Source organism: Lepidochelys kempii, chromosome 2, assembly GCF_965140265.1.
Source record: "Lepidochelys kempii isolate rLepKem1 chromosome 2, rLepKem1.hap2, whole genome shotgun sequence".
NCBI classification, from domain to species: Eukaryota; Metazoa; Chordata; order Testudines; family Cheloniidae; genus Lepidochelys; species Lepidochelys kempii.
This window is the reverse complement of record NC_133257.1, coordinates 247,977,274-247,999,529: the sequence shown is the minus strand read 5'-3', so window position 1 is coordinate 247,999,529 and position 22,256 is coordinate 247,977,274. Positions and strand designations below refer to the sequence as shown.

General features: G+C 39.6%; 1 protein-coding gene across 13 annotated transcripts in view; it reads right to left on the bottom strand.

Moving 5' to 3' along the window:
- The window catches only part of DIP2C (disco interacting protein 2 homolog C), a 485,644-nt gene that overhangs the window by 198,730 nt on the left and 264,658 nt on the right, over positions 1 to 22,256 (bottom strand). For all 13 annotated transcript variants that reach the window (XM_073334492.1, XM_073334497.1, XM_073334493.1 and 10 more), the window contains exon 2: positions 2,223 to 2,294. In XM_073334492.1, coding sequence (XP_073190593.1) covers positions 2,223 to 2,294 — 72 coding nt within the window. The remainder of the gene's footprint in view (positions 1 to 2,222; positions 2,295 to 22,256) is intronic.

The window sequence follows — 22,256 nt, the reverse complement described above, 5'->3', positions numbered from 1 at the left end:
TAATGCTGAAACAATTTAGGGCCAAGTTTCCCTTTTGCAAGCAAAGGGGACTCAGCTCCACTGGATCTAGATGGAGGAATGCAAAAGGAAGCAATGCCATCTCTGCAGGATGGTTCTCCCCTTCCTCCAGTCACAGGAAGCCCCGCTGGGTCCACTGCAGGATTTGGAGGAGAGGGGGAGGAGTCTCTCTCCCCTTCCCAAGGCAGAGGATATCCACTGAGATTTCTGTATCTGAATAAAGCAGCACAAGGCCACCTCCTTCACTGATGACAATTTTGTGTAGGCTAAACAACCTCTGCAGGAACCATTCAGTTGGTGAGGGTACAAAGGCGCATTAGTGAGAGAATGACTCTCTCCAGGGGACCCTCTGCCTTCACCACAGATTGCCAAACCCTAGCTCCCTGAGGAGAGAGTTTGAAGGAAATTCTTGGCAGGTTCATCCCATAGGGTTCCCTGTCTCATCTCTTACCCCATTACATGGGTGTCAGCTTTGGAGGATATAGTTTGCTCCTGAAATTGAAAGCTCTTTGGAGAACAAGCTGAGAGACAGCAGGACACAACTGACTGTGCTCAGTAAATACTACTAATAAAAATATGAATTATACCAGTTTGCAGAAGGTATGGGGCAGGAATGGGGGGAATGAGTAGAGGTGCACAGAGCATACAGGTTTCAGTGAAGCAGATTATGAACAGTGTTGTATACACTTTGATAAATTAGTAAAAATGCTGAATGCACAGAAGTTTAGGAATCTTCTAGGATTATGGGGTGTTTTGTTTGATCTGTCTAGTTTTATAGCTGTTCCCAACAGCTAGCAAATGTCAAGAGCACCCCCCAAATCGTGCCACACCTTTCTGGAGAGCTGAGATGGCAACAGCTCAGTCAGTAATGCCAAGCTTTTTTTTTTTTTTTTTAATATCTCCTGAACTTTGGGGACAGAGCCAGTAAAGTCTAAGGACACAAAAACATCTTGCTGTAGCATGTACGTGTGAGCAGATTAAACAGTAAACCCTAAACTATACAAAATTCCAGGTAATTACCATAAGGTAAAGGAAGACCTGAACTATGGCCCACAAGATCAGTGGAAGTAGACACTGGTGCCTGAGTGGAGCCCCAGTGAAGACTGGGGCCTACGTTGATGCACACAAATTCATATTTGACTTCATGATTCAGTGGTCTCACATGAAAAAAAATAAATGCAGCATTGGAAATACAGATGGGCGGGAGGAGCAATAGCTCAGTGGTTTGAGCATTGGCCAAGGGTTGTGAGTTTAATCCTTGGAAGGGCCATTTACAGATCTGGGGCAAAAATTGGGGATTGGTCCTGCTTTGAGCAGGGGGTTGGACTAGATGACCTCCTGAGGTCCCTTCCAACCCTGATATTCTATGATTCCAGGATAGGCTGAGCAGCTGTCCTGATATTTGGGGCTTTTTCTTATACAGGCTCCTATTACCCCCCTGCCCCCGGCCCAATTTTTCACACTTGCTATCTGGTCAGCCTAACTGGAGAAGATAATGTGAAATATTTCTTTTCTTATTTTATTTGCAATTTACATATGGAATACTTTAAATTAAGCATTAAACCAACGTGAACAAAATACAGTCGGGGTGTCTGTGTATGGCTGTGGGTGAGTCTAGTTTTGATACGTATTGCATCCCTAGGGAAGCAAGGAAAGGGTTAACCCAGGTCTCTAGAAAGGATCATAGGTGCTTGCCCTTATTGTGGGACTCTGGCCTGTGTTGAGCTGTGGGGGATGACTGTTTCACTTGTCTTCTTCAAAAGATACGCAGGCGTGACAGACTTAGGTTGGAAGTCCTGCAATGGAGCAAACCCTAGTACTGACAGGCAGGCTGTTATAAACCTAACTCCTTTTCCCCACTGTTCGGAGACCTTTGTTTGGCTTAAGTGTTAGAGGGTTACGATAGCTCTGTAGATATTTTTTCATTCCCTGGAATAAATAATGGCTACCTGCAGAGCCATGGCTAGTTTTATTTCTTGGCCATGTAGGTTTGGGCATCCCACAGTAATATATGTATAAAATGTAAACACATCCAGGCAGACATATATATGTATACACAAAAGGATGATGGGAGCTCTGTATGTACAATGCATAACAAACAGGTTTGCTTCTGCCACAGATACTCTTTCCAATATACAGATTTTTATTCTGTAGCTATCTATGTATTTGACAACTTCATACAGTGCTGGAACAGCTATACATACCTGGAGGCTGTGGCAGGTATGCCCCAATTAATTTTGATCTCTTCTTTTCATATCCCTTCTGTGTGATGTCACCTGCCAAGGAAAGAAAAGGAAAATCAATAAGACTTGAATAAAGACACAGTCTAGCTGCTTAACGGAAGTACCATATGCTTCACCACCACTGCACTGTCTGTTTCTCTTGACAATTATAATGAACAAATGAAAACACAGTATGATCATTCTACCCAGAAAGAACTAATTTACACTAGAACCACTTCGGCAAGTAAACAGCTAACCTTGATTTATTCCAGGAGTGGAGTCCAGAAGCACAGTGTTTCAGTCTCATTTTGATATGCTGTCACACAAGGCTTTCAAAAACTACATAGGCCTTCATTAAGTTAATCAACAGTGGATTATATAGAATACTTAGGCCTGTAATGGCTAGCAAAACTCATTACAGATTAGAATTTTATGTCATTAATGAGATTTTTCTAATCGAGCATGTAGGCCACAAAAGATTTCAAAGTGCTGCTACACTGCTGCTATAATGTAAACATTTGGCTTAGCTCCTAAGCACCACTCTAAGAAAAACAATGCAGCAAACCCACCAAACATCCACTGTCAAACAGCATTACGTCTTTACAGAGTCTCTGCCTAACACTGCATAAAAAGCATCTTGAAATTTCCAGACTCAATTGTCCAAGGGGTTGAATACCCCATAAGCCCACTTAATTGATATGTCTATTTACTGCATTTGCATTTTCCACAGATGACAATTTTTTAAAGATAAGGATTTAAAAGCTTTTCCACAAAAGTGTTGCACGAAGAAATGGCAGATAAGGGGAGGCTGCAGGAGAGCACATGTTTTCTGTCTAGTTAAAAGCGGAGAGGGGTCTGAACACTGAAGTCTGAATACGATTCTAGACCCATCTCTATTTACTGTTCAAAATATATAAACATAATCAAAATATTGAATTAAGGATAATTAAAATCTGAGTTTTGTCTTTTTACAAAAATAGATTTATTTAAGAATTTCAGTGTGGCTAATCCTCCACGTGTTCAAAAATGAGATTGGCTTAAAAAAATCAAAAGATGTTAAGAATAATGAATTTGGCAGTGGGGGGCTCTGTTGCTTTCTATTTTATGAGCCTTTGGGGTACACTTGGGTTTGTTTTCAAACTTTGCTCTGTAACCATGAGGGCTAGAAACTTACTTTATAAATAAAAATAACAACTGTAAGATTCCCACATAATCACAGGATTCCAGGAGCTGAGGTTTAAATATAATACCACATATTATGAGACACACGATAAAGCAGAGAGTTAGTAACTGTGACCCAAAAATCCTTTAATGCCGACTGGCAAGGAGATACAGAGTGGTTACAGGCCTCTTATGGGTCTGGTATGTATATTCTAGTTCACCAGAGTGACATATGAGGTCTTGACTAAAAGCTTGCATCACTTTAGCCATCAAAATAATTTTTTTTAAGTCTGTAGGTACTGATCATCAGCAAAGGTGAAAAATAGGTTTTCAGTTAGATGAGATATGTTTATTCATCTGTCTGTAAACAGAGAATTTTCTCATTCATTATGGTTTTCATATCATCAACCTGAACCAAATGCAGATGAAGGACTGTAAAAACTTCAGAGAGGAACTAAGAGAGAAACAGCAGGGAAGGAAGAACTTTATCTGGAGGGGCGCTTTAAAGGTTTGTTAGATAAGAATTGGAGGCGGGAGCAGAGAAGATGCGCAGGCAGCCTTCACTGATGAAGAAAAAGACAGAAGTTTTGCTTCATGAAAAAGGGATCTCAGACGGCCCTGGTTGAAAATGTTAAAGAGAACTTTGGGTGAAATAAAACTTCTTCAGACAGGAGGTGAACCTGTTGGTTAAGTTTAGTCTGTAGAAAGCATGATATCGTTTTATATGTAACCATTTGTTTCCAATATTCTTGCTCACAATTACTAGAATCTTGAATCTTTGATAATAAACTTATACTTGTTTTCACTATAAACCTACCTATGAACTGTGTGTTAAGCAAAGTTCTGGTCCCAAGTTAAGTTCCCTCTAAGCTGTGCAACCGGGGGAGAAGCGCCTCCCCTTGCCCCTCCCGCCCCAGCCCAGGTGCTGCTGCAGAAAGAGAGAGCTGGGGGAGTCCTCTCTCCCCACCGTAGCCCTGGGGAAGCCTGCACCCCCAGCTGGAGCCCTCACCCCCCCCAACCCAACCCTCTGCCCCAGCCCTGAGCCCCCTCCCACACTCCAAACCCCTCGGCCCCACCCACGCCACACGTTACCTCCATATTGGCGCACATAAAATTAATTTTCCCCACGCATGTGTGGAATTAGACGGAACACTGGGACTCACTCCTAAGCAGAATCTTACAAGCTGCTGTGTTCTGTTCCTTTAGGACAGCAGACCTGGTAATTCTGTGAGTGTTCACTGAATAAGGGGCTGGATGCTGTAGGGAACACTTTGAGGATATGGGGTTGGAGTATGCCTATTGCTACCTGTACAGAGAGAGGGAGGCCTGGAAGGTAGTGCTTGTGTTGCCAGAGGCTGGTGGATTTAGGGAGCTGATCCACTGCAGGCACAGGTAAGGCTGCCTCATATTAAGGGCCGGTGGTGGTGAGGTGCAGCCTGGGATCCCTGGGAAGTGTCACGGTAACAGTAATACTGGAACTGAGAGTTTATCAGGTTGATAGCCCTGCAGAATGTAACCCGCAAACCAGGAGCAACAGCAAGTGTACATTTCTCCACAGTGCTCCCCTCATATGCTCAACCATGAGTTGGAGGAACCACAATAATTGCTTAAGATCATTTAAACTCTCGCCATTCTGCTATGACTGGGTGCTAACCAACACCAGCTGTATGGATAGACTTTTGGGGCTTGCTCGGAGACCACTAAACACATTTTGCACAGACCAAACAGCCATCAGATGGTAACGGTTGTCATTAGATGAAAGGTACTTTCTTGGGAAGGGTTCCAACCCAGAGGCAAAAGGCTACATCTCCTATTACCAACACTCTGAGCCACCCTCTCTGCCTCAAAAAACAAAACAGGACAAAATAAAAACAAAACTTTTAAAAAAATCCCCATGAAGTTAATATTTCTGGCATACATAAGACTAGTCAGAAATGTGCATTCTGCACAGTAATCATCAGCCTCTCACAGACTAGTCGAGGAAACCTACTGTATATATTGCTGCATTAAAATGGTTTGGCTATAACATTTAGATTGACAAAAGTATAGAATATGAACCAATTTTCCTTTTGAAATTGATGAAAACAGATTAGCATGTGTTTATCATATTTATCAATATTGAATCCTTAAGCTTTCCAGACACATCTCGCTCAATCTGAGTGCATATTTCTTTTCACTTTGTTTATTATTTTATTACTGCTTTTATGGTAGCACATACAGACCCCAATCAGAATCGGAGCTCCACTTTGCTAGGTGCAGTACAGTTTTAGTCTGTAATTTCATTTTAAAGAAGAAACTGCAGACAACGGGTTAGTTAAAATAGTGATTCATCTTCTACACATAGGGTACATATATATGCATATTGTTATTAAAGGCTTCAGATGCTGGATATTGTTCTTGTAGTCTTCCCAACAGTACAGCTTTCCTATGCTACATACTGTACCTGTACTGGCCCTTATCTCAGACAGGCTTTTTAAAAAAATACTTATATAATTTCTATTGCCACAGAACAAAAGTCTGAAAACACTTGTATTTGTAAAATAAATTGGTAAAAGAAATAAAGACGACACGTAGTCTCTTTGATGCCAAAATCAGAAAGAAAAACATCAGCTGTTATCCACTGGCCATGACATGTTTTCTTTCACACTTTTTCTTGCACATCTCCCTTAGACTCACACTTCTGAAATACACTAAAGAGAAGAAAATATTTTGGGTTGAAGAAGACCAGTGAAAAAAACAAAACAAAATGATTTTTGGTGGGAATTAAATACAAAAGTCTTTGTCTCCCTGCAATTAATAGCAAGATTCTACTTTACACCCATCATTAATTTTTGATAATAATGAGCACACAGAAAATCATCATTGCCCTGGCAACCAAATTACAAAAATATGTGACAGCAAAAAATAAAAAGATTAACTATTCATTGTAGATACCAGTATTACAGCTATGAAATGGATGGAAGTCAGATGTGCCATATGGTGTGGGGGTGTGGGCAGAAACAATTTATCAGGATTAAATTTTATATTGTTTAAGGTAGACAGACTTCAGAACATAAACACTAACTGACCAACCATTAATTTTACGAATGAAACTGGTCAAAAGCTAACTGAACTCTCACTGTGCTTTTATCACAACTCTTACTTTTTATTTTTCCAACTCAAAATTAATTACTGCATGTCATGTACATAATACCCCCTAGCTGGTAGTTGGGCTCGCCTAGCCCATGATCTTTTCCCATAGTAAGGTAGAGAACTAAATCTCATCACCTGGAAAACATCAGCTGGACTATGTTTTCTTTCAAAAAAGAATATGAGTACCATGTTGTCCTCCCTTTCATCTTAAAGAATCAGTGACATAAAGGGCAGTTCAGAACTTTGACCTACCAACTGTGCATATAGCATGCTCACACAAACCCAATTCCCAGTGGGACCTGGATTTCACGCACGATGTGTCTTTGCTCCTTTCAGTTAGCAGGCACTATAAGGAAATTACTTATTTGCTATGTGAGTGCTTCAGAAAGCAACATTCCTAAAGATTTCAACCTCCTGCCTATGTGCATGAATAAACCAAAGCAAGACAGTGAACAAAATCACACTGCAAACGGCCGAGAACCAGAGACTTGGATTTGTTTATGCAGCCTCACCCAAGAATAGAGCTGGTCAAAGGATTAGAAAAAAGTTTAGCGAAAATGTCATTGAAATACTCTTACACTTCTTTTTTGGTCAAAGTTTGAAATTGACAAAAACAAAAATGGAAGAAAAATTGCATTTGGAAAATGCCAACCAATTCTGCCCAGGAATAGCTCTGGTGTTAATATTCTGAAATGATCTATTGGGACCATTCCAGACTGAGTGGAAAAATTGCTGGTAGTGCGATCAAAGGGACAGTATGAATGAAATGTAATCACTGTTTCAAAGGAGAGTGTGTGATTCAATGGGATAGGTCACAAAATGGGGAATCTGGAGACCTGTGTTCTATTCACTATCTGGTCTTGGCCAATTTACTTAACTTCTCTGTGCTATATGTCTCCTCATCTTTCAAAATGGGGGGTGCTAATGCTCACCTACTTTGACATCTATGGATAAAATGTGCTCTCTGAGTGCTAAATATTATTACTACTATATTTATTATTATTATTATTATCCTATTAATATCTGGTGAGGTTTAAGTTTGGTGAAGTTTAAGTTATTTTTAAGTTCATTTGACAGTATCCTAAGTGATCTTTTATTTTTTCTTGTTTGAATTCCATTCTACATATTCTTCAGAGATTTACATTTATGTCTTCTCCTTCCTCCATCAATTTTGCTTTTCTGTCCCTTAACAATGATCACTGGGGGGGTCCAATTCAGAGATGGCATGTAAGTTAAATCAGTGGCTCTCAAAGCCGGTCCGCCACTTGTTCAGGGAAAGCCTCTGGCGCTCCGGACTGGTTTGTTTACCTGCCGCGTCCGCAGGTTTGGCCGATCGCAGCTGCCACTGGCCGCGGTTCGCCACTCCAGGCCAATGGGGGCTGCGGGAAGCAGCGTGGGCCAACCTACTTGCTAGTCACCCTTCCCGCAGCCGCCATTGGCCTGGAGTGGCGAACCGCAGCCAGCGGGAGCCGCAATAGGCCGAACCTGTGGACGCGGCAGGTAAACAAACCAGTCCAGCGCGCCAGGGGCTTTTCCTGAACAAGTGGCGGACTGGCTTTGAGAACCACTGAGTTAAATGTCAGTAAGCAGGTGTCAGTAGGCATCAGGGAATTTTAAGGGTACCTAGGATAATCCATGAAGATTGATGTTGTAAATTATATGCTGAGGAGTTGGAAGAAAAGCATGTATAAGTTAAAGTAGCTCCCATCAACTCACTCCTTCTAGCCCCTTGGCAAGTAAGCTGTACCAGTTTACAGGTCACATCTGTGTTTGACCACAGAAGTGCATTTTCCACTTTCATTTTCACGCAAAGTATCTAAACAGCATCTCCCTCCGTCCCTTAATGCACTTAGAAGTGTAAATTTTAACCCAGCCAGTGAATCAGAAATGTTAGTGCCATGGAAGTATGGCTGCCAGCGCTTAACTCAAAGGAAGTGGAGCGTTTCAGGGTAAAGCAGATATCTCTGTATACAAAGTCTCGTTTCACACTGCAATATTAGTTGGCCAATCGTAACCACAAATATGCGGTGAATACAGATTTAGGGATTTTTACCATGATATGAGAGGCAAACCTATGTAGACAAAGGATAACAACATTATACAGAAAACAGGGCAAAGTTCACAAAGTCTCCCTCTCCCTATGTAAACAATAAAACCAAATCTTCTGTGTTCCCATACTATTCCTCATAGGCTCAATATGACAGAGGTAGAAATTTACAGATGAGATTATTACATAGAAACTACAATTTACATGACACTGGCAGTAGCTCATATTTTCACACTAAGGTAGACACTGTTGAGTTTTCTGACTCATACAGTAAAAAGAAGGGCCAAAATTAACATGGGTGCCTAAAGATAGACTCCTAAATCCACACTTAGGCACTTTAAACCAGTGGCTTGACTTTCAGAGGTGCTAAATAACCACAGATCCCATAGACTTCCATGAGGGCGTTGGGGGAGCTGAGCACCTCTGATAATCAGCTTACACACCTGTCAAACCGCAGATTTCGGTGACTAAGGGCTCGTCTACACTGGCAGTTTACAGCGCTGCAACTTTCTCACTCCTGGGTGTGAAAAAAACACACCCCTGAGTGCAGCAAGTTTCAGCGCTGTAAAGTCCCAGTGTAGACAGTACACCAGCGCTGGGAGCTTGGCCCCTCATGGAGGTGGGGTTTAGCTCTTTAGTGTTGCCAGTGTAGACTAGCTCTAACTCTAAATATTCAAAGATTGAACATTTTGGCCTGACAGTCAAATCACACAGGCAACGAGGTCAACCGCAAAAGACTTCAATAGGAGCAAGATTGGGCCCATTGTGTCTGAGCCAGTCTTAATGTAACACACATATTATACTTGCCTATATTAAATTAATGCCGTCAATAAAGTAAGCCATCTTATGCACATTCTTGGTCTTTTAGCATTTGTTCTTTAGACTAACAGTTTTACTGTTGATCTCTCTTCATTCACAGTTGAAGTAACCAATCCTAAGAATATTAACCTACTTGTCACTAGCACTGATGTTTTAAAGAGCGTACATCAAGGGATACTTTATTTTTAAAACATCTGCTTCTCCTGGGCTTCAGAAAAATATTTGAATATTTCAGAAACAAAAAACCCATGTACACCAGTGCTAAATTCTGTCACCCGTCTTAGCCTGCACCGCACCAGAGATGTAAACCAAAGTACTAAAAGTTAGGTACAAGTAACACCTTGCTTAGAACACTGAAAACACAATGTAAAGTTCAGTGACCTCAAAACCAGACTGAAGTTGCTGTTTCCCACTGGACATGCATACTACAAACTGAAGTTTTGGAGACTGGCATTTCAGCTGAGTTTAAGGTACTTGTGAACAATCTCAGAGGAGGAAATAATGAAACCAATAGTTCCTCTCGAATCCAGGTACTAAGCAGCAGAGTCCATGCGTGAGTGTCTTAACTTTCTCCACATTTATTCTGTGCTCTAAAGAGTCAATTTTCAGTATGGCTTGTTTACTGCTGATGACTCAAGTTCAGTATCAGCATCTTGGCAAGAGGGATTTGAATGAAACAAAGCTCCTCAAAGTGAACTGTGACTCATTTACTTCTCCCACTCATGATGCAGACAGTCTCTCTGTTAGGTCTTCCAAAAATATGTGAAGAGACAAAGGATTTTGTTTTGGATGGAGAGAGTAAAAATGTACTCACATAAATCAGATTTATTTAACAGCTTAATGTACATTAATGAACTAAAAATATATAACTGAGGAACAGATTTCTTTTCTTCTATTATCTATTTAACCTCATTTGTAGTTTAGAAAGCTAATCAAAAACATTATTGGAAGAAAACTGCTAAACTGAACTGTTCAGAAAACAACTGGATTTAAATACTATCATTACAAACAGTACAGTAAGTTACAATATTGCTCAAGGGCCTTCATGGAAAATAGATTATAGCTCAAAGGTTTCAGTGATAATTTTATCCACATTTTGCTGTCCTTTACACACACAGAGATACATTTTGTTCTTCTAAGTCACATTCAAAGCATAAAATGGCTGTATTTCAGTGATAGGTGGAGTGTTCCTTTAATATTTGTAGTTTGTAATATGTTTTAAGGTTTCCAAAAGGTGCTTCCTAAACCATCCAATAAAAAAAATCTTTGAACAGGTGACACTACTGATGGATTATATTGTCAAAAAGAACAGAAGTCCTTGTGGCACCTTAGAGACTAACACATGTATTAGAGCATAAGCTTTCGTGGGCTACAGCCCACTTCATCGGATGCATAGAATGGAACATATAGTAAGAAGATATATTTATATATATACACACATACAGAGAAGGTGGAAGTTGCCATACAAACTGTAAGAGGCTAATTAATTAAGAGGAGCTATTACAGTTTGTATGGCAGCTTCCACCTTCTCTGTATGTGTATATATATATATATATATATATATATATATAATCTTCTTACTATATGTTCCATTCTATGCATCCGATGAAGTGGGCTGCAGCCCACGAAAGCTTATGCTCTAATAAATGTGTTACTCTCTAAGGTGCCACAAGTACTCCTGTTCTTTTTGCAGATACAGACTAACACGGCTGCTACTCTGAAACCTATATTATCAAACCTAACAATATTTTATCTAACATAAATAAAAGAAGTTGCTTGGGATTTTTAAATTATTTCTGCTCCTACATAATGAACTTCTTGTTACTCATTTAAAAATAACAATTTCATGTCTGTTTTATGTACAGTTTTATATATTTTAAAGCAGCTAAGTCAATCATTAATCTTTTTAGGCAGAAAAGAACTCCTGGTATATTCTTTCTCTCTTCATCCTGAACCGCAAAAGCCTTTATGATCAGTTTTCCTACTTACCTTCTGGACTCAAAGATTTCTGCACATTTTTTCAAAATCCAAAATACGCCTGGATCTCATAAAAAGTAGCCTAATTTAGGCCAGTGAAAACAAAAAACTCCATGGAATTCCGTAACCCTGACTCAAGGTTTCTCATATTCTGACAATCTTATTGGAAGGAGAAATTGCCATGCTCAGGGCTGGAAGCCAGCACCTATAGACGTTTTGCTGAAGATGTAAAGGCTTTAAGGAAAGAGAACTGTGTGGTCTACAGGCTTTTCAGAGCTCCCAAAGAATGGAATATTTGTGAAGCACTGCTTTTATGGCCGGGATTATTGTAAAGTAAACAGAGACGAGTTTAATGGTGAAGGTTTCCATTCTCAGTGTGAACGTTTATTTCATTATTTAAAGCTTTAACGAACACTTTATGTAATGAAAGCAATCATTGCCATTTTTGGAATTTTATGGCCGTTAGGACCCTTCATAATGTTGTTTTCCTTCCTTTATAAGGCTTATGGGGCTCCCTTGAAGTCTATATCCACTCTGCGGCTGCTGGAAGCTCATCTTTCATCTCTCCACTGGTTTTTCTGTTGCCCAATGGGCATTTGTCAGTTCTAGTTATGCTCTCTCTGTCACTAGCATATACACAATGCAGCAGTCACATCCTGTTAAAGATAACAATAAAATGTAATTCTGAAAAATATGTATACAAAAAAGGTAAAAATAGTCTTTATAATGTTATCTAATAGATGTGCTTTAAATTTCAAATTAGAAAATTCTCCCTAAAGCAAGACATTATACCAATAATTCTATTTTTTATTTTATTTATTTTATTTTATTATTTAATATTTATATTCCATGCTAGTCAGACATCCCAATTAGGATTAGGATAGCAACGTGTTAGGTGATCTGCTAAACAGTTTTGTGATTTTCCCCAACCCTCCAAAAACTTACTGAAAAAATATTGTGAGGAGTGGGGGAGGGGAAACTGCTGGTTTTCTGAAACAAAACAGAAACACATTTGACTCACTTTGTAAGCATATTTATACCTCAAACCAAAAAAAGTTTTCATCTTGCCCAAAGTGAAAAGCTTGCAATACTGTAAATCAAATCAAGATTGAAGTGGCCAGTTTACGATCCAGCTCGGCATACTGTGTCTACCCTTAAACACACTTTTAACTATTAGCTTTTTCGTATTTCACCTGTTACAAAGTTTGGACCAAATCAATCCAAAGATGGTAAAATCATACTGGGCTGATGCTGAGATGACTGCAAGTCATTTGCAAATTGACAAACTTCTGAATTCAACTGCCCTGTCATCCCTGATTTTACTTCCACAATTTTCTACCCTTACGATGCAATACAACGTGATGCAGGCTCCTTCACAGACAGATTTGGGGTAGCAGTCTGGATCTACTATTTTTAAGCACGGGAAGAGAAGGAATAACCTCAAGAATAAGTTCAATCAGCCATGCTTCAGATTTTCTTGTGCCGGGTTCATCATATGACTTTTATTTGAGATCAGTCATATTAGGAAAGTAGAGGAAAGATTTCACAGCTTCTCTGAATCATTTTGTTATTTTGTCTTCATGTGGTTTCAAGTCTTTGTTGATCTGATCAAGCCAAAATTTCAAAGACTGTAACAATAGTGTCATCAGCGTGTCATGTCAAGTCCCCCCAAAACCTCCTTCAATTGCTTTAGTATATTTAGTGCCTCTCTGTAGGCTGCCTTGTGCATAAAAATGTGTCCTATGTTTTAATGATATGCTTTTTGTGCTCAGAGTAACCGCCATGCTTATGATGGTGCAATTGTAGAAATGAAGTATTCCAAAATTTCACTGGGAACCTGGAGCATCACTCCTCCTTTGTTAAGCAGCCAATTATAAGGCTGATAGTGGTTGTGGCAAAATGTAGAAGAGCTGTAGGACGTTCTGGAACAGGAACTTAAATTATCATTATGGCTATGTTTGAAGACAATGATTACATAAAGATGTGTCACTTGGAGGATCATCAAACTCAATATCCTGCTTTTCCACTTTAGTAGACAGTTTAATTATGAGACATATTCCAGCTTGGAGAATTCAAAAGAAATGCATGAGCATGAGTCCCTCTCTCTACTTAACAACTCATGACAATATTTACAATTGTCTTTAGAAAATTTAGCTGTTTTCATAACTGAAGTCCATTCAGTTGCATGCTTTCTACCACATCCTTCAATTGTAGTCAATATGAGTCAGAAACTGCTATGTTGATTTTTGATAATCACTAAACAGCAATTACTTATTTGCCGTATTGATCAGCAGCTTTCACGTTTCCTACAGTTAGAATGAGAAACAACTATGTAGTAAATTCAACACTCTGAAGTCTGATGCCCTGTCAAGTCTCCATAAGTTTATGGATTCTAGTAAACAAGCCTCCTAATACTCATAACTCTACCCACTTCCCTTTCCAACATCTAATGACAATTGATTCTAATCCATGCCTCTCTGACCAATCAACATAGACGACACCCATTCCCCTTCAGGATTCTAGATAGTTATAGAACATTTTTATAATTTCTTAATAGGCCGAGTAAGCAAAGACAAAAACAAAAATATCTTCCCTTTTAGATTTATTTAAATTTTCATTCACAGGTTGTAAGTAAGTAGAGCCTAATTTTTTAGTTTAAAAAAACCTAATATAGTATATTCACAGAAGCATGTAATTCTTTGTTAAAAAATGAAACAGATGAAAGGAAAAAACTTTCTAGGCTGGAGGAGTTTTTTTCTGAAAAACTTTTGCTTTCACAAGACTCATACAAACATATAGAAAGAGCCAACCCCTGACCCAAAAAGCTTATGGTCCAAAAAAGCTAAATATATATTATTGTGTTGTCCTTCTTCTACCTCTCAAATAATTGGAAAATAATTATAAAGTTCTATTAAATATCAAGATAATATATTTGGAGTAAAAGCTATAATGAATGTCTATATAAAGACATTTACAATACTCTTATTGAATTATATCAGGGGTTCTCAAACTGGGGGTCCGGACACCTCTGGGGGTCGTAAGGTTATTACATGGGGGGGTCGCGAGCTGTCATCCTCGACCCCAAACCCCGCTTTGCCTCCAGCATTTATAATGGTGTTAAATATATTTAAAAGTGTTTTTAATTTGTAAGGGGGGAAAGGAGGGTTGCACTCAAAGGCTTACTATGTGAAAGAGGTCACCAGTATAAAAGTTTGAGAAAAACTGCACTATGTGATAATAAAGTACCTCAGACACTTAATATATCCCAGAAATTTGAAGTATTATGCTTAAAAACATTCACTATTGTCATTTCTGCAGTTGAGACTTCAGCGAATAGGAGTTCCACATCTATAGTAAAATATCCTAAAAACATATTCATGTTGTTTTACCATTTGTTCTGAAAAGACCTTAGACCTAGACCTTAGATGAATTAGACCTTAGATGAATTAAACACACATCATCTGGTTACTCAACTCCATTCCAAAAGTATTAGTAAAAGAATGGGAAAAGCAATAGGAGCTCACTGTTCTCCTGTGAAGTAAACTAACTGTTTATGAATTACTGAATAGCTACAGCTTTTGCTTTAAGATCTCCTAAAACCAAAAGGTGATCAGGTCCTAAACTCCCATAAGATCCACAAAACAGTAACTCCAAGAAAAAGCATTAGAGACCTTCAGTGATCTCAATACACGATGAATATGCCCGTCTTCTACAGCTTTCACAACATTTGACAAATCCACTCTCTTTTTGGTGCAGCACCTCCAGAGATTCATAAAAGGTCCATGACATTATTATAGACCCAATGTGACAGCTTATGCTGCAGTTACTGGACAGCAGCTGTTCTCATTTGCATTACCCTCTGGTGATTCTCAGATATGGAACTTGTGGAAGGCTAACTCTGTGCTCTGTTTGGGCACAAAGTGCTGCAATAATTCTGAAAATGAACTATAAACTCTTATCTCTTCCATGTTTTGTGATTTATTATTTTTCCCAAATTCCAAATTACTGTACATGACAATATTATGGATCGTTGTTGTGGTAACTCAGATGCTTTATATATATTTCTCTTCCTTCTATCACTTGTGATTGATTGATTTATTTTGCAATTAGATTTTTTTAAATTCTGTATTGTTTTCTATCTGTTTTTACTCAGATTTCAAAAATCAATACTAACATCACAGAAGAGGAAACAAACCCTGCTGCACTCTTTTCAAGATTTTTAACAAACACCATTCTTTTCCAAAACATCCCATGATTAAATTGTGACTGAACTTAACATTAAAGACGCAACGCAACACCTGTACCTGAAAATGTTATAGCAAAATAAAAACAAAGGGTTTTTCTTTAGATTGCGTCTCTTCCACCTGTCAATAAATGAAAATCACATGGAAAAGAAAAGGAGGACTTGTGGCACCTTAAAGACTAACAAATTTATTTGAGCACAAGCTTTCGTGAGCTGTACCTCACTTCATCAAATGCATTCGATGAAGTGAGCTGTAGCTCACGAAAGCTTATGCTCAAATAAATTTGTTAGTCTCTAAGGTGCCACAAGTACTCCTGTTCTTTTTGCAGATACAGACTAACACGGCTGCTACTCTGAAACCATGGAAAAGAAAGACAGTGCCAATGCACCAATGGTAATAAACTCTATACATATAGGCGTTTGTCCCGTAAATGGCAGATATTATCCCTCTCCATGATAAATCTGCTTGTCACAAGAAGGGATGGCAGCTTTGACTAAGTAAAGGTTCTGAGAAATAGCCTATCTGCCTATAACAATGTCAGCCATTCTGAACACACGCTTCTCTACTATGAACTTCAGTGCCACAAGCCAGCTAGCTAGTTAGTACAATGAAACGTTGCTAATTCATACTATTGGAGGGATACCCATTTTGAATTACTGCATTTTGTGAATCAGCAAGGAATGGAAAAAACAAGGTGGGCTGGAGCGGATGGGACTATCAGCAATGCTGCATTACAAATTAACTGTGTTCACTTATTTTTGACAACTGAAGTTTACTGTGCTAGTAAATTGCACAACATTATATTTTGTGAAGTAATGAGAGCTCTCTCTTCATCACTTTATTAAATCTTGGCTAAGAATTCACAACATATCCTAGTTTTCTGTAACTATATATGAAATACTGTGATTTTGGCATAATTTAAATGTCACACACACACACCCACACCCACCCCCACAAAACAAAAATAAGTATTATATAGGGATCAGTTTTCAAACTTGGACACTGAAGCTAGGATGTCCAGTCCAGCATTTGTGTGTTCAAATAGTTGTTTGGTACCTATGAACTGATCTCAGTGCCCAAAGGCAGAGTTAGGCACTGTAATTTTGACAAGTTTTAATACAAAGTACCTTCTAAGGTCCTAATTCTGCAAGCTGATCTACACGGACAGGTGCTTTTGTTCAAACAGGGCCCTTTCTAGGCACGTCACACTCCTATTTCCTTATCTCCACTCTTCTTCTGAACTTGTTTTTAAAATACCTTGATTTATTAATTCCTTTCTTTTTCAGAATCTTCCCTCCTTCTACATGGACTTTAGTTATCACTAGGCCTTTTTAAAGTCTACTCAGATGGATTTCAGAGGCTATTTCCACTCTCCCTTGACTCTCCTCGGATAGTAATCTGCTAGAAAACATTGTTCTAACTCTAGTTTTGCTTCACTTTTGTGGCCATGGCATGTCTGATCACTGCGGGAGTGGGCTCAGAATTGAACGCTCTGCAGCAATAGCGCAGCATAAAGTCTTTAACTACTTGGTTATTTCACATTCATAAGGCCCATCATCTCTTTGAATTTACCTTGATTTACCAACTGCACGCTTCAATATCCCTCATCATAATGTTCTCATTGTTTTCTATGTCAGGTCTTGCCCTGCAGTCGCTTGCGTCAGACCTTTCCAACTACTTCCTTCACTGTAGGTAATTTGTAATAGTTAACTCCCCTGAGTCGACCGAGTCCCTTCAGGGTTCTGATCTGGTGTCACTGCTACTGTACTTTCTCTTTATTCACACTGTGGATAAAGGTATCATTTCTTATAATGACGAGGCATAAATGTCTGTTTCTGATTCCTACCCTCAATAGGTTTCACCTATGCTGCCTGTTATCATTTGCTTGTCTGACGACATGTCATGAATGAGTCTTCAATTTTGTGTGGTGAACATTGAAAAGACAACTACACCCTTTTTTTTTTTTTTAAACAAAAGATGCCTCTATGTTTTCAGTGTTCAGCGGGTAACCATGGCGTGGAACCTCGAAGTCCTTTACAATCAAAGATCACAAGGTGCTGCTTTTGGCACAGCCAGTGGGACGACACAGATGCTTAAAGTTCCCCATCTGTAAAATGCGGATAATGATGCTCACTACCTCTGCAAAGCTCTTTGAGATCTCCGGATAAAAAGCACTATGCAAGAGAGAGGTATTCGTTTTTACTGTTAAGTGTTTACAAGATTAGAGCCAATAGTTAGAAACATAGGAATTGTCATACTGGATTTAGTCCAGTATCCTGTCTCTGACATTGGCCAGCAGCAGACGCTTCAGAGGAAGGTGTAAAAATCCTGCAACAGGCAGATGTGGGATAATCTGCCCTCTCACCCTCTGCCCCTTGGTAGGTCTCATCCTGCTCTCTAATAGTTAGAGATTGGCTTAAACCCTGCAGCACGAAGTTTTATGCCCTTTCCAAAATTTTAGTTAGTATTAACAAAAATATCTTGAATTATAATAGTTATCCATATAAATGTGCTATCCCTTTTTGAATTTTGCTAAATTCTTGGCCTCAACAACCTTCTTTGACAAAGAGTCCATCATCTAATTAGGCATTGTGTGAAAAAGTATTTTCTTTTATCAGCTTTGAATTTGCCAACTGTTAATTTCATTGAATGTAACAGGGTATTAGACAACAATGTGGGTGAAGTAATATCTTTTATTGGCTCATGGGCTGGAGAGCCGGGGCCTAGATCAGCCCTGATTACATGATGAGCGACATCTGGATTGCATCAGGTAACCCCAGGGTAAAAGGCAGGAAGTTGCATCCAAAGGGGGAAGCTCTGCATGCTCCAGCTATGTCTGTAGACATTGCAAGAAGGCTTCTGCAGGGCCCTGAGTCAGCATGGGAAAAAACTGAAGATGCAAGAGAGAGTGGGAGAAAGCTCTCCAGGTAGGGCTACCCTGGAAAGATCCTATCCAAGCAGGGTACAGACTGTATAGTGCAGCAGGGATGAAAACTCTGAGTTTCTCTTTTTCGTTAATCAGCAGAAAGACACTGAACTGCTAGGGCATAGAGGACCAGTATGTATCGGAAGACTAAATAAATGGTACCTGTTGTGGGGACTGTTTGAGCCACCTTTGAACTGAGAATACTTAGAGGGCCCTGAAGATGGGGAAACAGAGGCAGGGTGCTGCAGAGTGTCCTCTGGCCATGAGAGGGTGCTTAGGAGGTGACTGGATGGTATTAAATTCCATTTGTTCTTGTGCTGTGAGACAAGGAGAACAGAAGTCTCTGATCTACTCTCTCTATACCATTCATTGTTTTACGTACTTTTATCATGTCGCTTCTCATTAGTCTCCTAGGCAAACAATCCCAATCTTTTCAAGCTTTCTTCATCTGAGAGTGTTCTCAAGCCAATGATCATTCTCATCACTCTTCTCTGAACCTCCTTCTGCAGTATCCTTTTTGAGTTGTGGCGGCTAGTCATACACACAACATTCCAAATGTGACTGCACCATTGATTTATATAAAAGTATTATATTTGCTTGTCTTAATCTCCATCCCATTCCTTATGCATCCTACAGGCTTGCTTGATTTTTTGACTATAGTTACATATTGAGATGAGATTTTCACTAAACTATCTACAGTGACCCTCAGGTCTCTTTTCTGGGTTGACTGCCATTCAGTGTTTTTGGGAGCCATCTTTAGCCTAGAGTTTAACATCTGATTATAAACTCCAGGAAACAGGGATTAACAACATTTGTCTGACATAATCCAGCGTGCTGTATAATATAGTGTGTTCAGTGTTTGTCTGAATCTCAGTCTGGAGGCTGTTCTTGAGACAAAGTATTTTTATACACCCTGACTCATAAATTCTGTAATAGCTTACCTAAAAAATATAACCACGTTAGAACACTTCCTATGTACGTCACATACATCACAGCACATGCGTACCTGCCCTATGCAGATCTACAATATCTTCTGTAAACCAACTTTACAAAATACTTTTCCCACGGGGCTTATGTCAGCAGCACCTTTGTGTCATCATTACTTTTAAGTGGCTTAATTTATTTAATTTTTTTTAAACACTTGATGTTCTTACAGCATTCTCTGCTTTTCTATGCCTCCCAGACCTCTGATATTGAACAGCAATAATAAGGAAACCCTTTCTGTTTGAGATACAGGCATACTGCTAATTCTTCAGTACTTCAGAGTTAGAAGCCATGCAACTCCAAAACTTATCTTATTGAAGCAGGGTATTTTGACCACCTTTACATACTTTGCTAAATAGACATGAGTGATGCTCAGACGAGCACAGACAGTTTCAGGTTATGCACACATCCACTATTCAAATCCCAGAAAATGAAAATATAAATGAAAGAGACAGCTGCAAGTCCAAGATGGGAGAAATCACGTCTACTCTCTAATAGGCATCAATCGGCTTCGGATTTTTAGAAAAGCAAACTCAGGTTGAAAAGTTTTCTTTAAAGCAAACTAGTAAATGTACCCAAACCTCTATCCAAAGACAAGGAAAAATATTTCTTAGTAGCTTTTTAGACATAGTTACTATCGTAAAACAATTTTAAGAAAATACAGCATTACTGTAATCCAACAATTAGACCAGACAGTACAAACAAGAAAATAAGTGGGGATAAATAATTGTAGTAGAAGTTCTGTTTGCACACAGTATCTATTAGAACTCTTTATTTGGCTTGGTCTTTACATTGTTATATCTTTCTTGAATATTTGTCCTATTCAAATACTCCTCAGACTCCTTTGCCAAAAAAGTGTTTCAACTATAAGAAATATTTTCTCTTTTATACTTGTAAAATGCTGACAACGATGTGAACATGTAGCTCAGAGGATATTTAAGTTTCATATGGAAACTATTTTCCTTGCAATAATGGAGACAACTTCAGCTAGAGACTGACTGAATAAATGAAAAACTCTGGCAAATTCAAATATACATATGTTACGGTGTGAGCGTCGGCATCTCAGAATCCAACAGTCCAACAATGCTTATAACACAACTTTTCACATTACCTCCATCCAAAATCACTGTTCTAATAGGACAGGGCAGTACTGAAAATGTCGCTTTGCTGATGTTATGACAATCCAGAGTTGACCACATCCCAGAGAAAGTACTTCCAAGAATAAGGTCCTGGTGTGGCAGTATGCCATACCTGTGGCTCTGTTAGGGCCCCTTGAAAATACTATCACATGGGAGTTAATAAGAGGAACAGCATGAACAAGGATGAAATAGAATGTAATTCTAAATTTTCAAAATACACTTACTACAATTTTTACATTTGAGTTGAGTCTCTCTCTCTCAAAAAAAAAATCTACAAACCCATCTACTCCATCAGCACATACACATATGCTGTTCTGTTTATATTGAACTAAATCATGATTTTAGACTATGAGTTCTTCACAGCAGGATTTAGTACCATAGAACTATAGAGCTCGTAGGGACCTCTAGAGGTCATATAGGCCAGCCCCTTTCACTGAGGGAGGAATAAGTATACCTAAACCATCCCTGAGACAGGTGTTTGTCTAATCCTGCAGGACCCCACTTGATATGTCCTCCCAGGATGATAGCAAACCATTGTTATCCGTGTGCTTGATTGTTTGAAAAGTGTGAATTGGGAGTGCTTTGTTCCAGGTGAGCCGTGAGTGGGCCTGACTGTTATAAAAAGCCAGTCAGCTGTGAACCAGCTGAGCCGCGAACAGCGGAGAGGCTACCAGAGGGAGTTTGCCTGGGGAGAGCCCCCTGAGGCTTTCATCTTGCAGGCTTCTCTTAGTAGTTACTACAACACCTGAGGAAGCTCTTAGAAGGAAGGTAATATGGATGGTGAACGTTCAGCTGTTACCTGCACAGGATGTGCCATGTTTGTCTTTCTTCCACAGGACCGAAGCAACTTTGTCTGTACAAAGTGCAAGCTGGTCTCCATATTGGAAGAGAAAGTTCAAGGTCTGAAGAAACAAGTATCAACCCTGCGTTGCATAAGAGAAACTGAAGATTTCCCGGACAGACGTCAGGATATGCTTCTAGGGACACAACATTCTGAAGATTCAGAGCAGGCTGCGCAGCGGGGACAGAAAGACGATGAAGAAATTTGGCAGCATGTGACCTCTAGAAGAAGAAAGGGGAGCGTCCATGTACCAGCAATGCAGATACAGGTAAGCAACTGTTTTCATGTTCTCTCCACAGGTACTAATGCGGAGAGTGGACTAGACGATACATCTGAGGGAAGGGAGCAGAAGGAGACTCCAGCGATTGGAAGGCATGAGATGCACTGTCCTAGGGATGGGGGTTCCACAACCACCGCTCCCAAGAGAAGGAGGGGGGTGGTGGTGGTCGGGGAATCCCTCCTCAGGGGGACTGAGTCATCTACCTGCCGCCCCAAACGAGAAAACCGAGAAGTCTGCTGCTTGCCAGGAGCTAGGATTCACGATGTGACAGAGAGACTGCTGAGACTCATCAAGCCCTCAGACTGCTACCATTTCCTGCTTCCCCATGTGGGCACCAATGATACTGCCAAGAATGACCTTGAGCGGATCACTGCAGGCTACGTGGCTCTGGGAAGAGGGATAAAGGAGTTTGAGGCGCAAGTGGTGTTCTCGTCCATCGTCCCCGTGGAAGGAAAAGGCCCGGGTA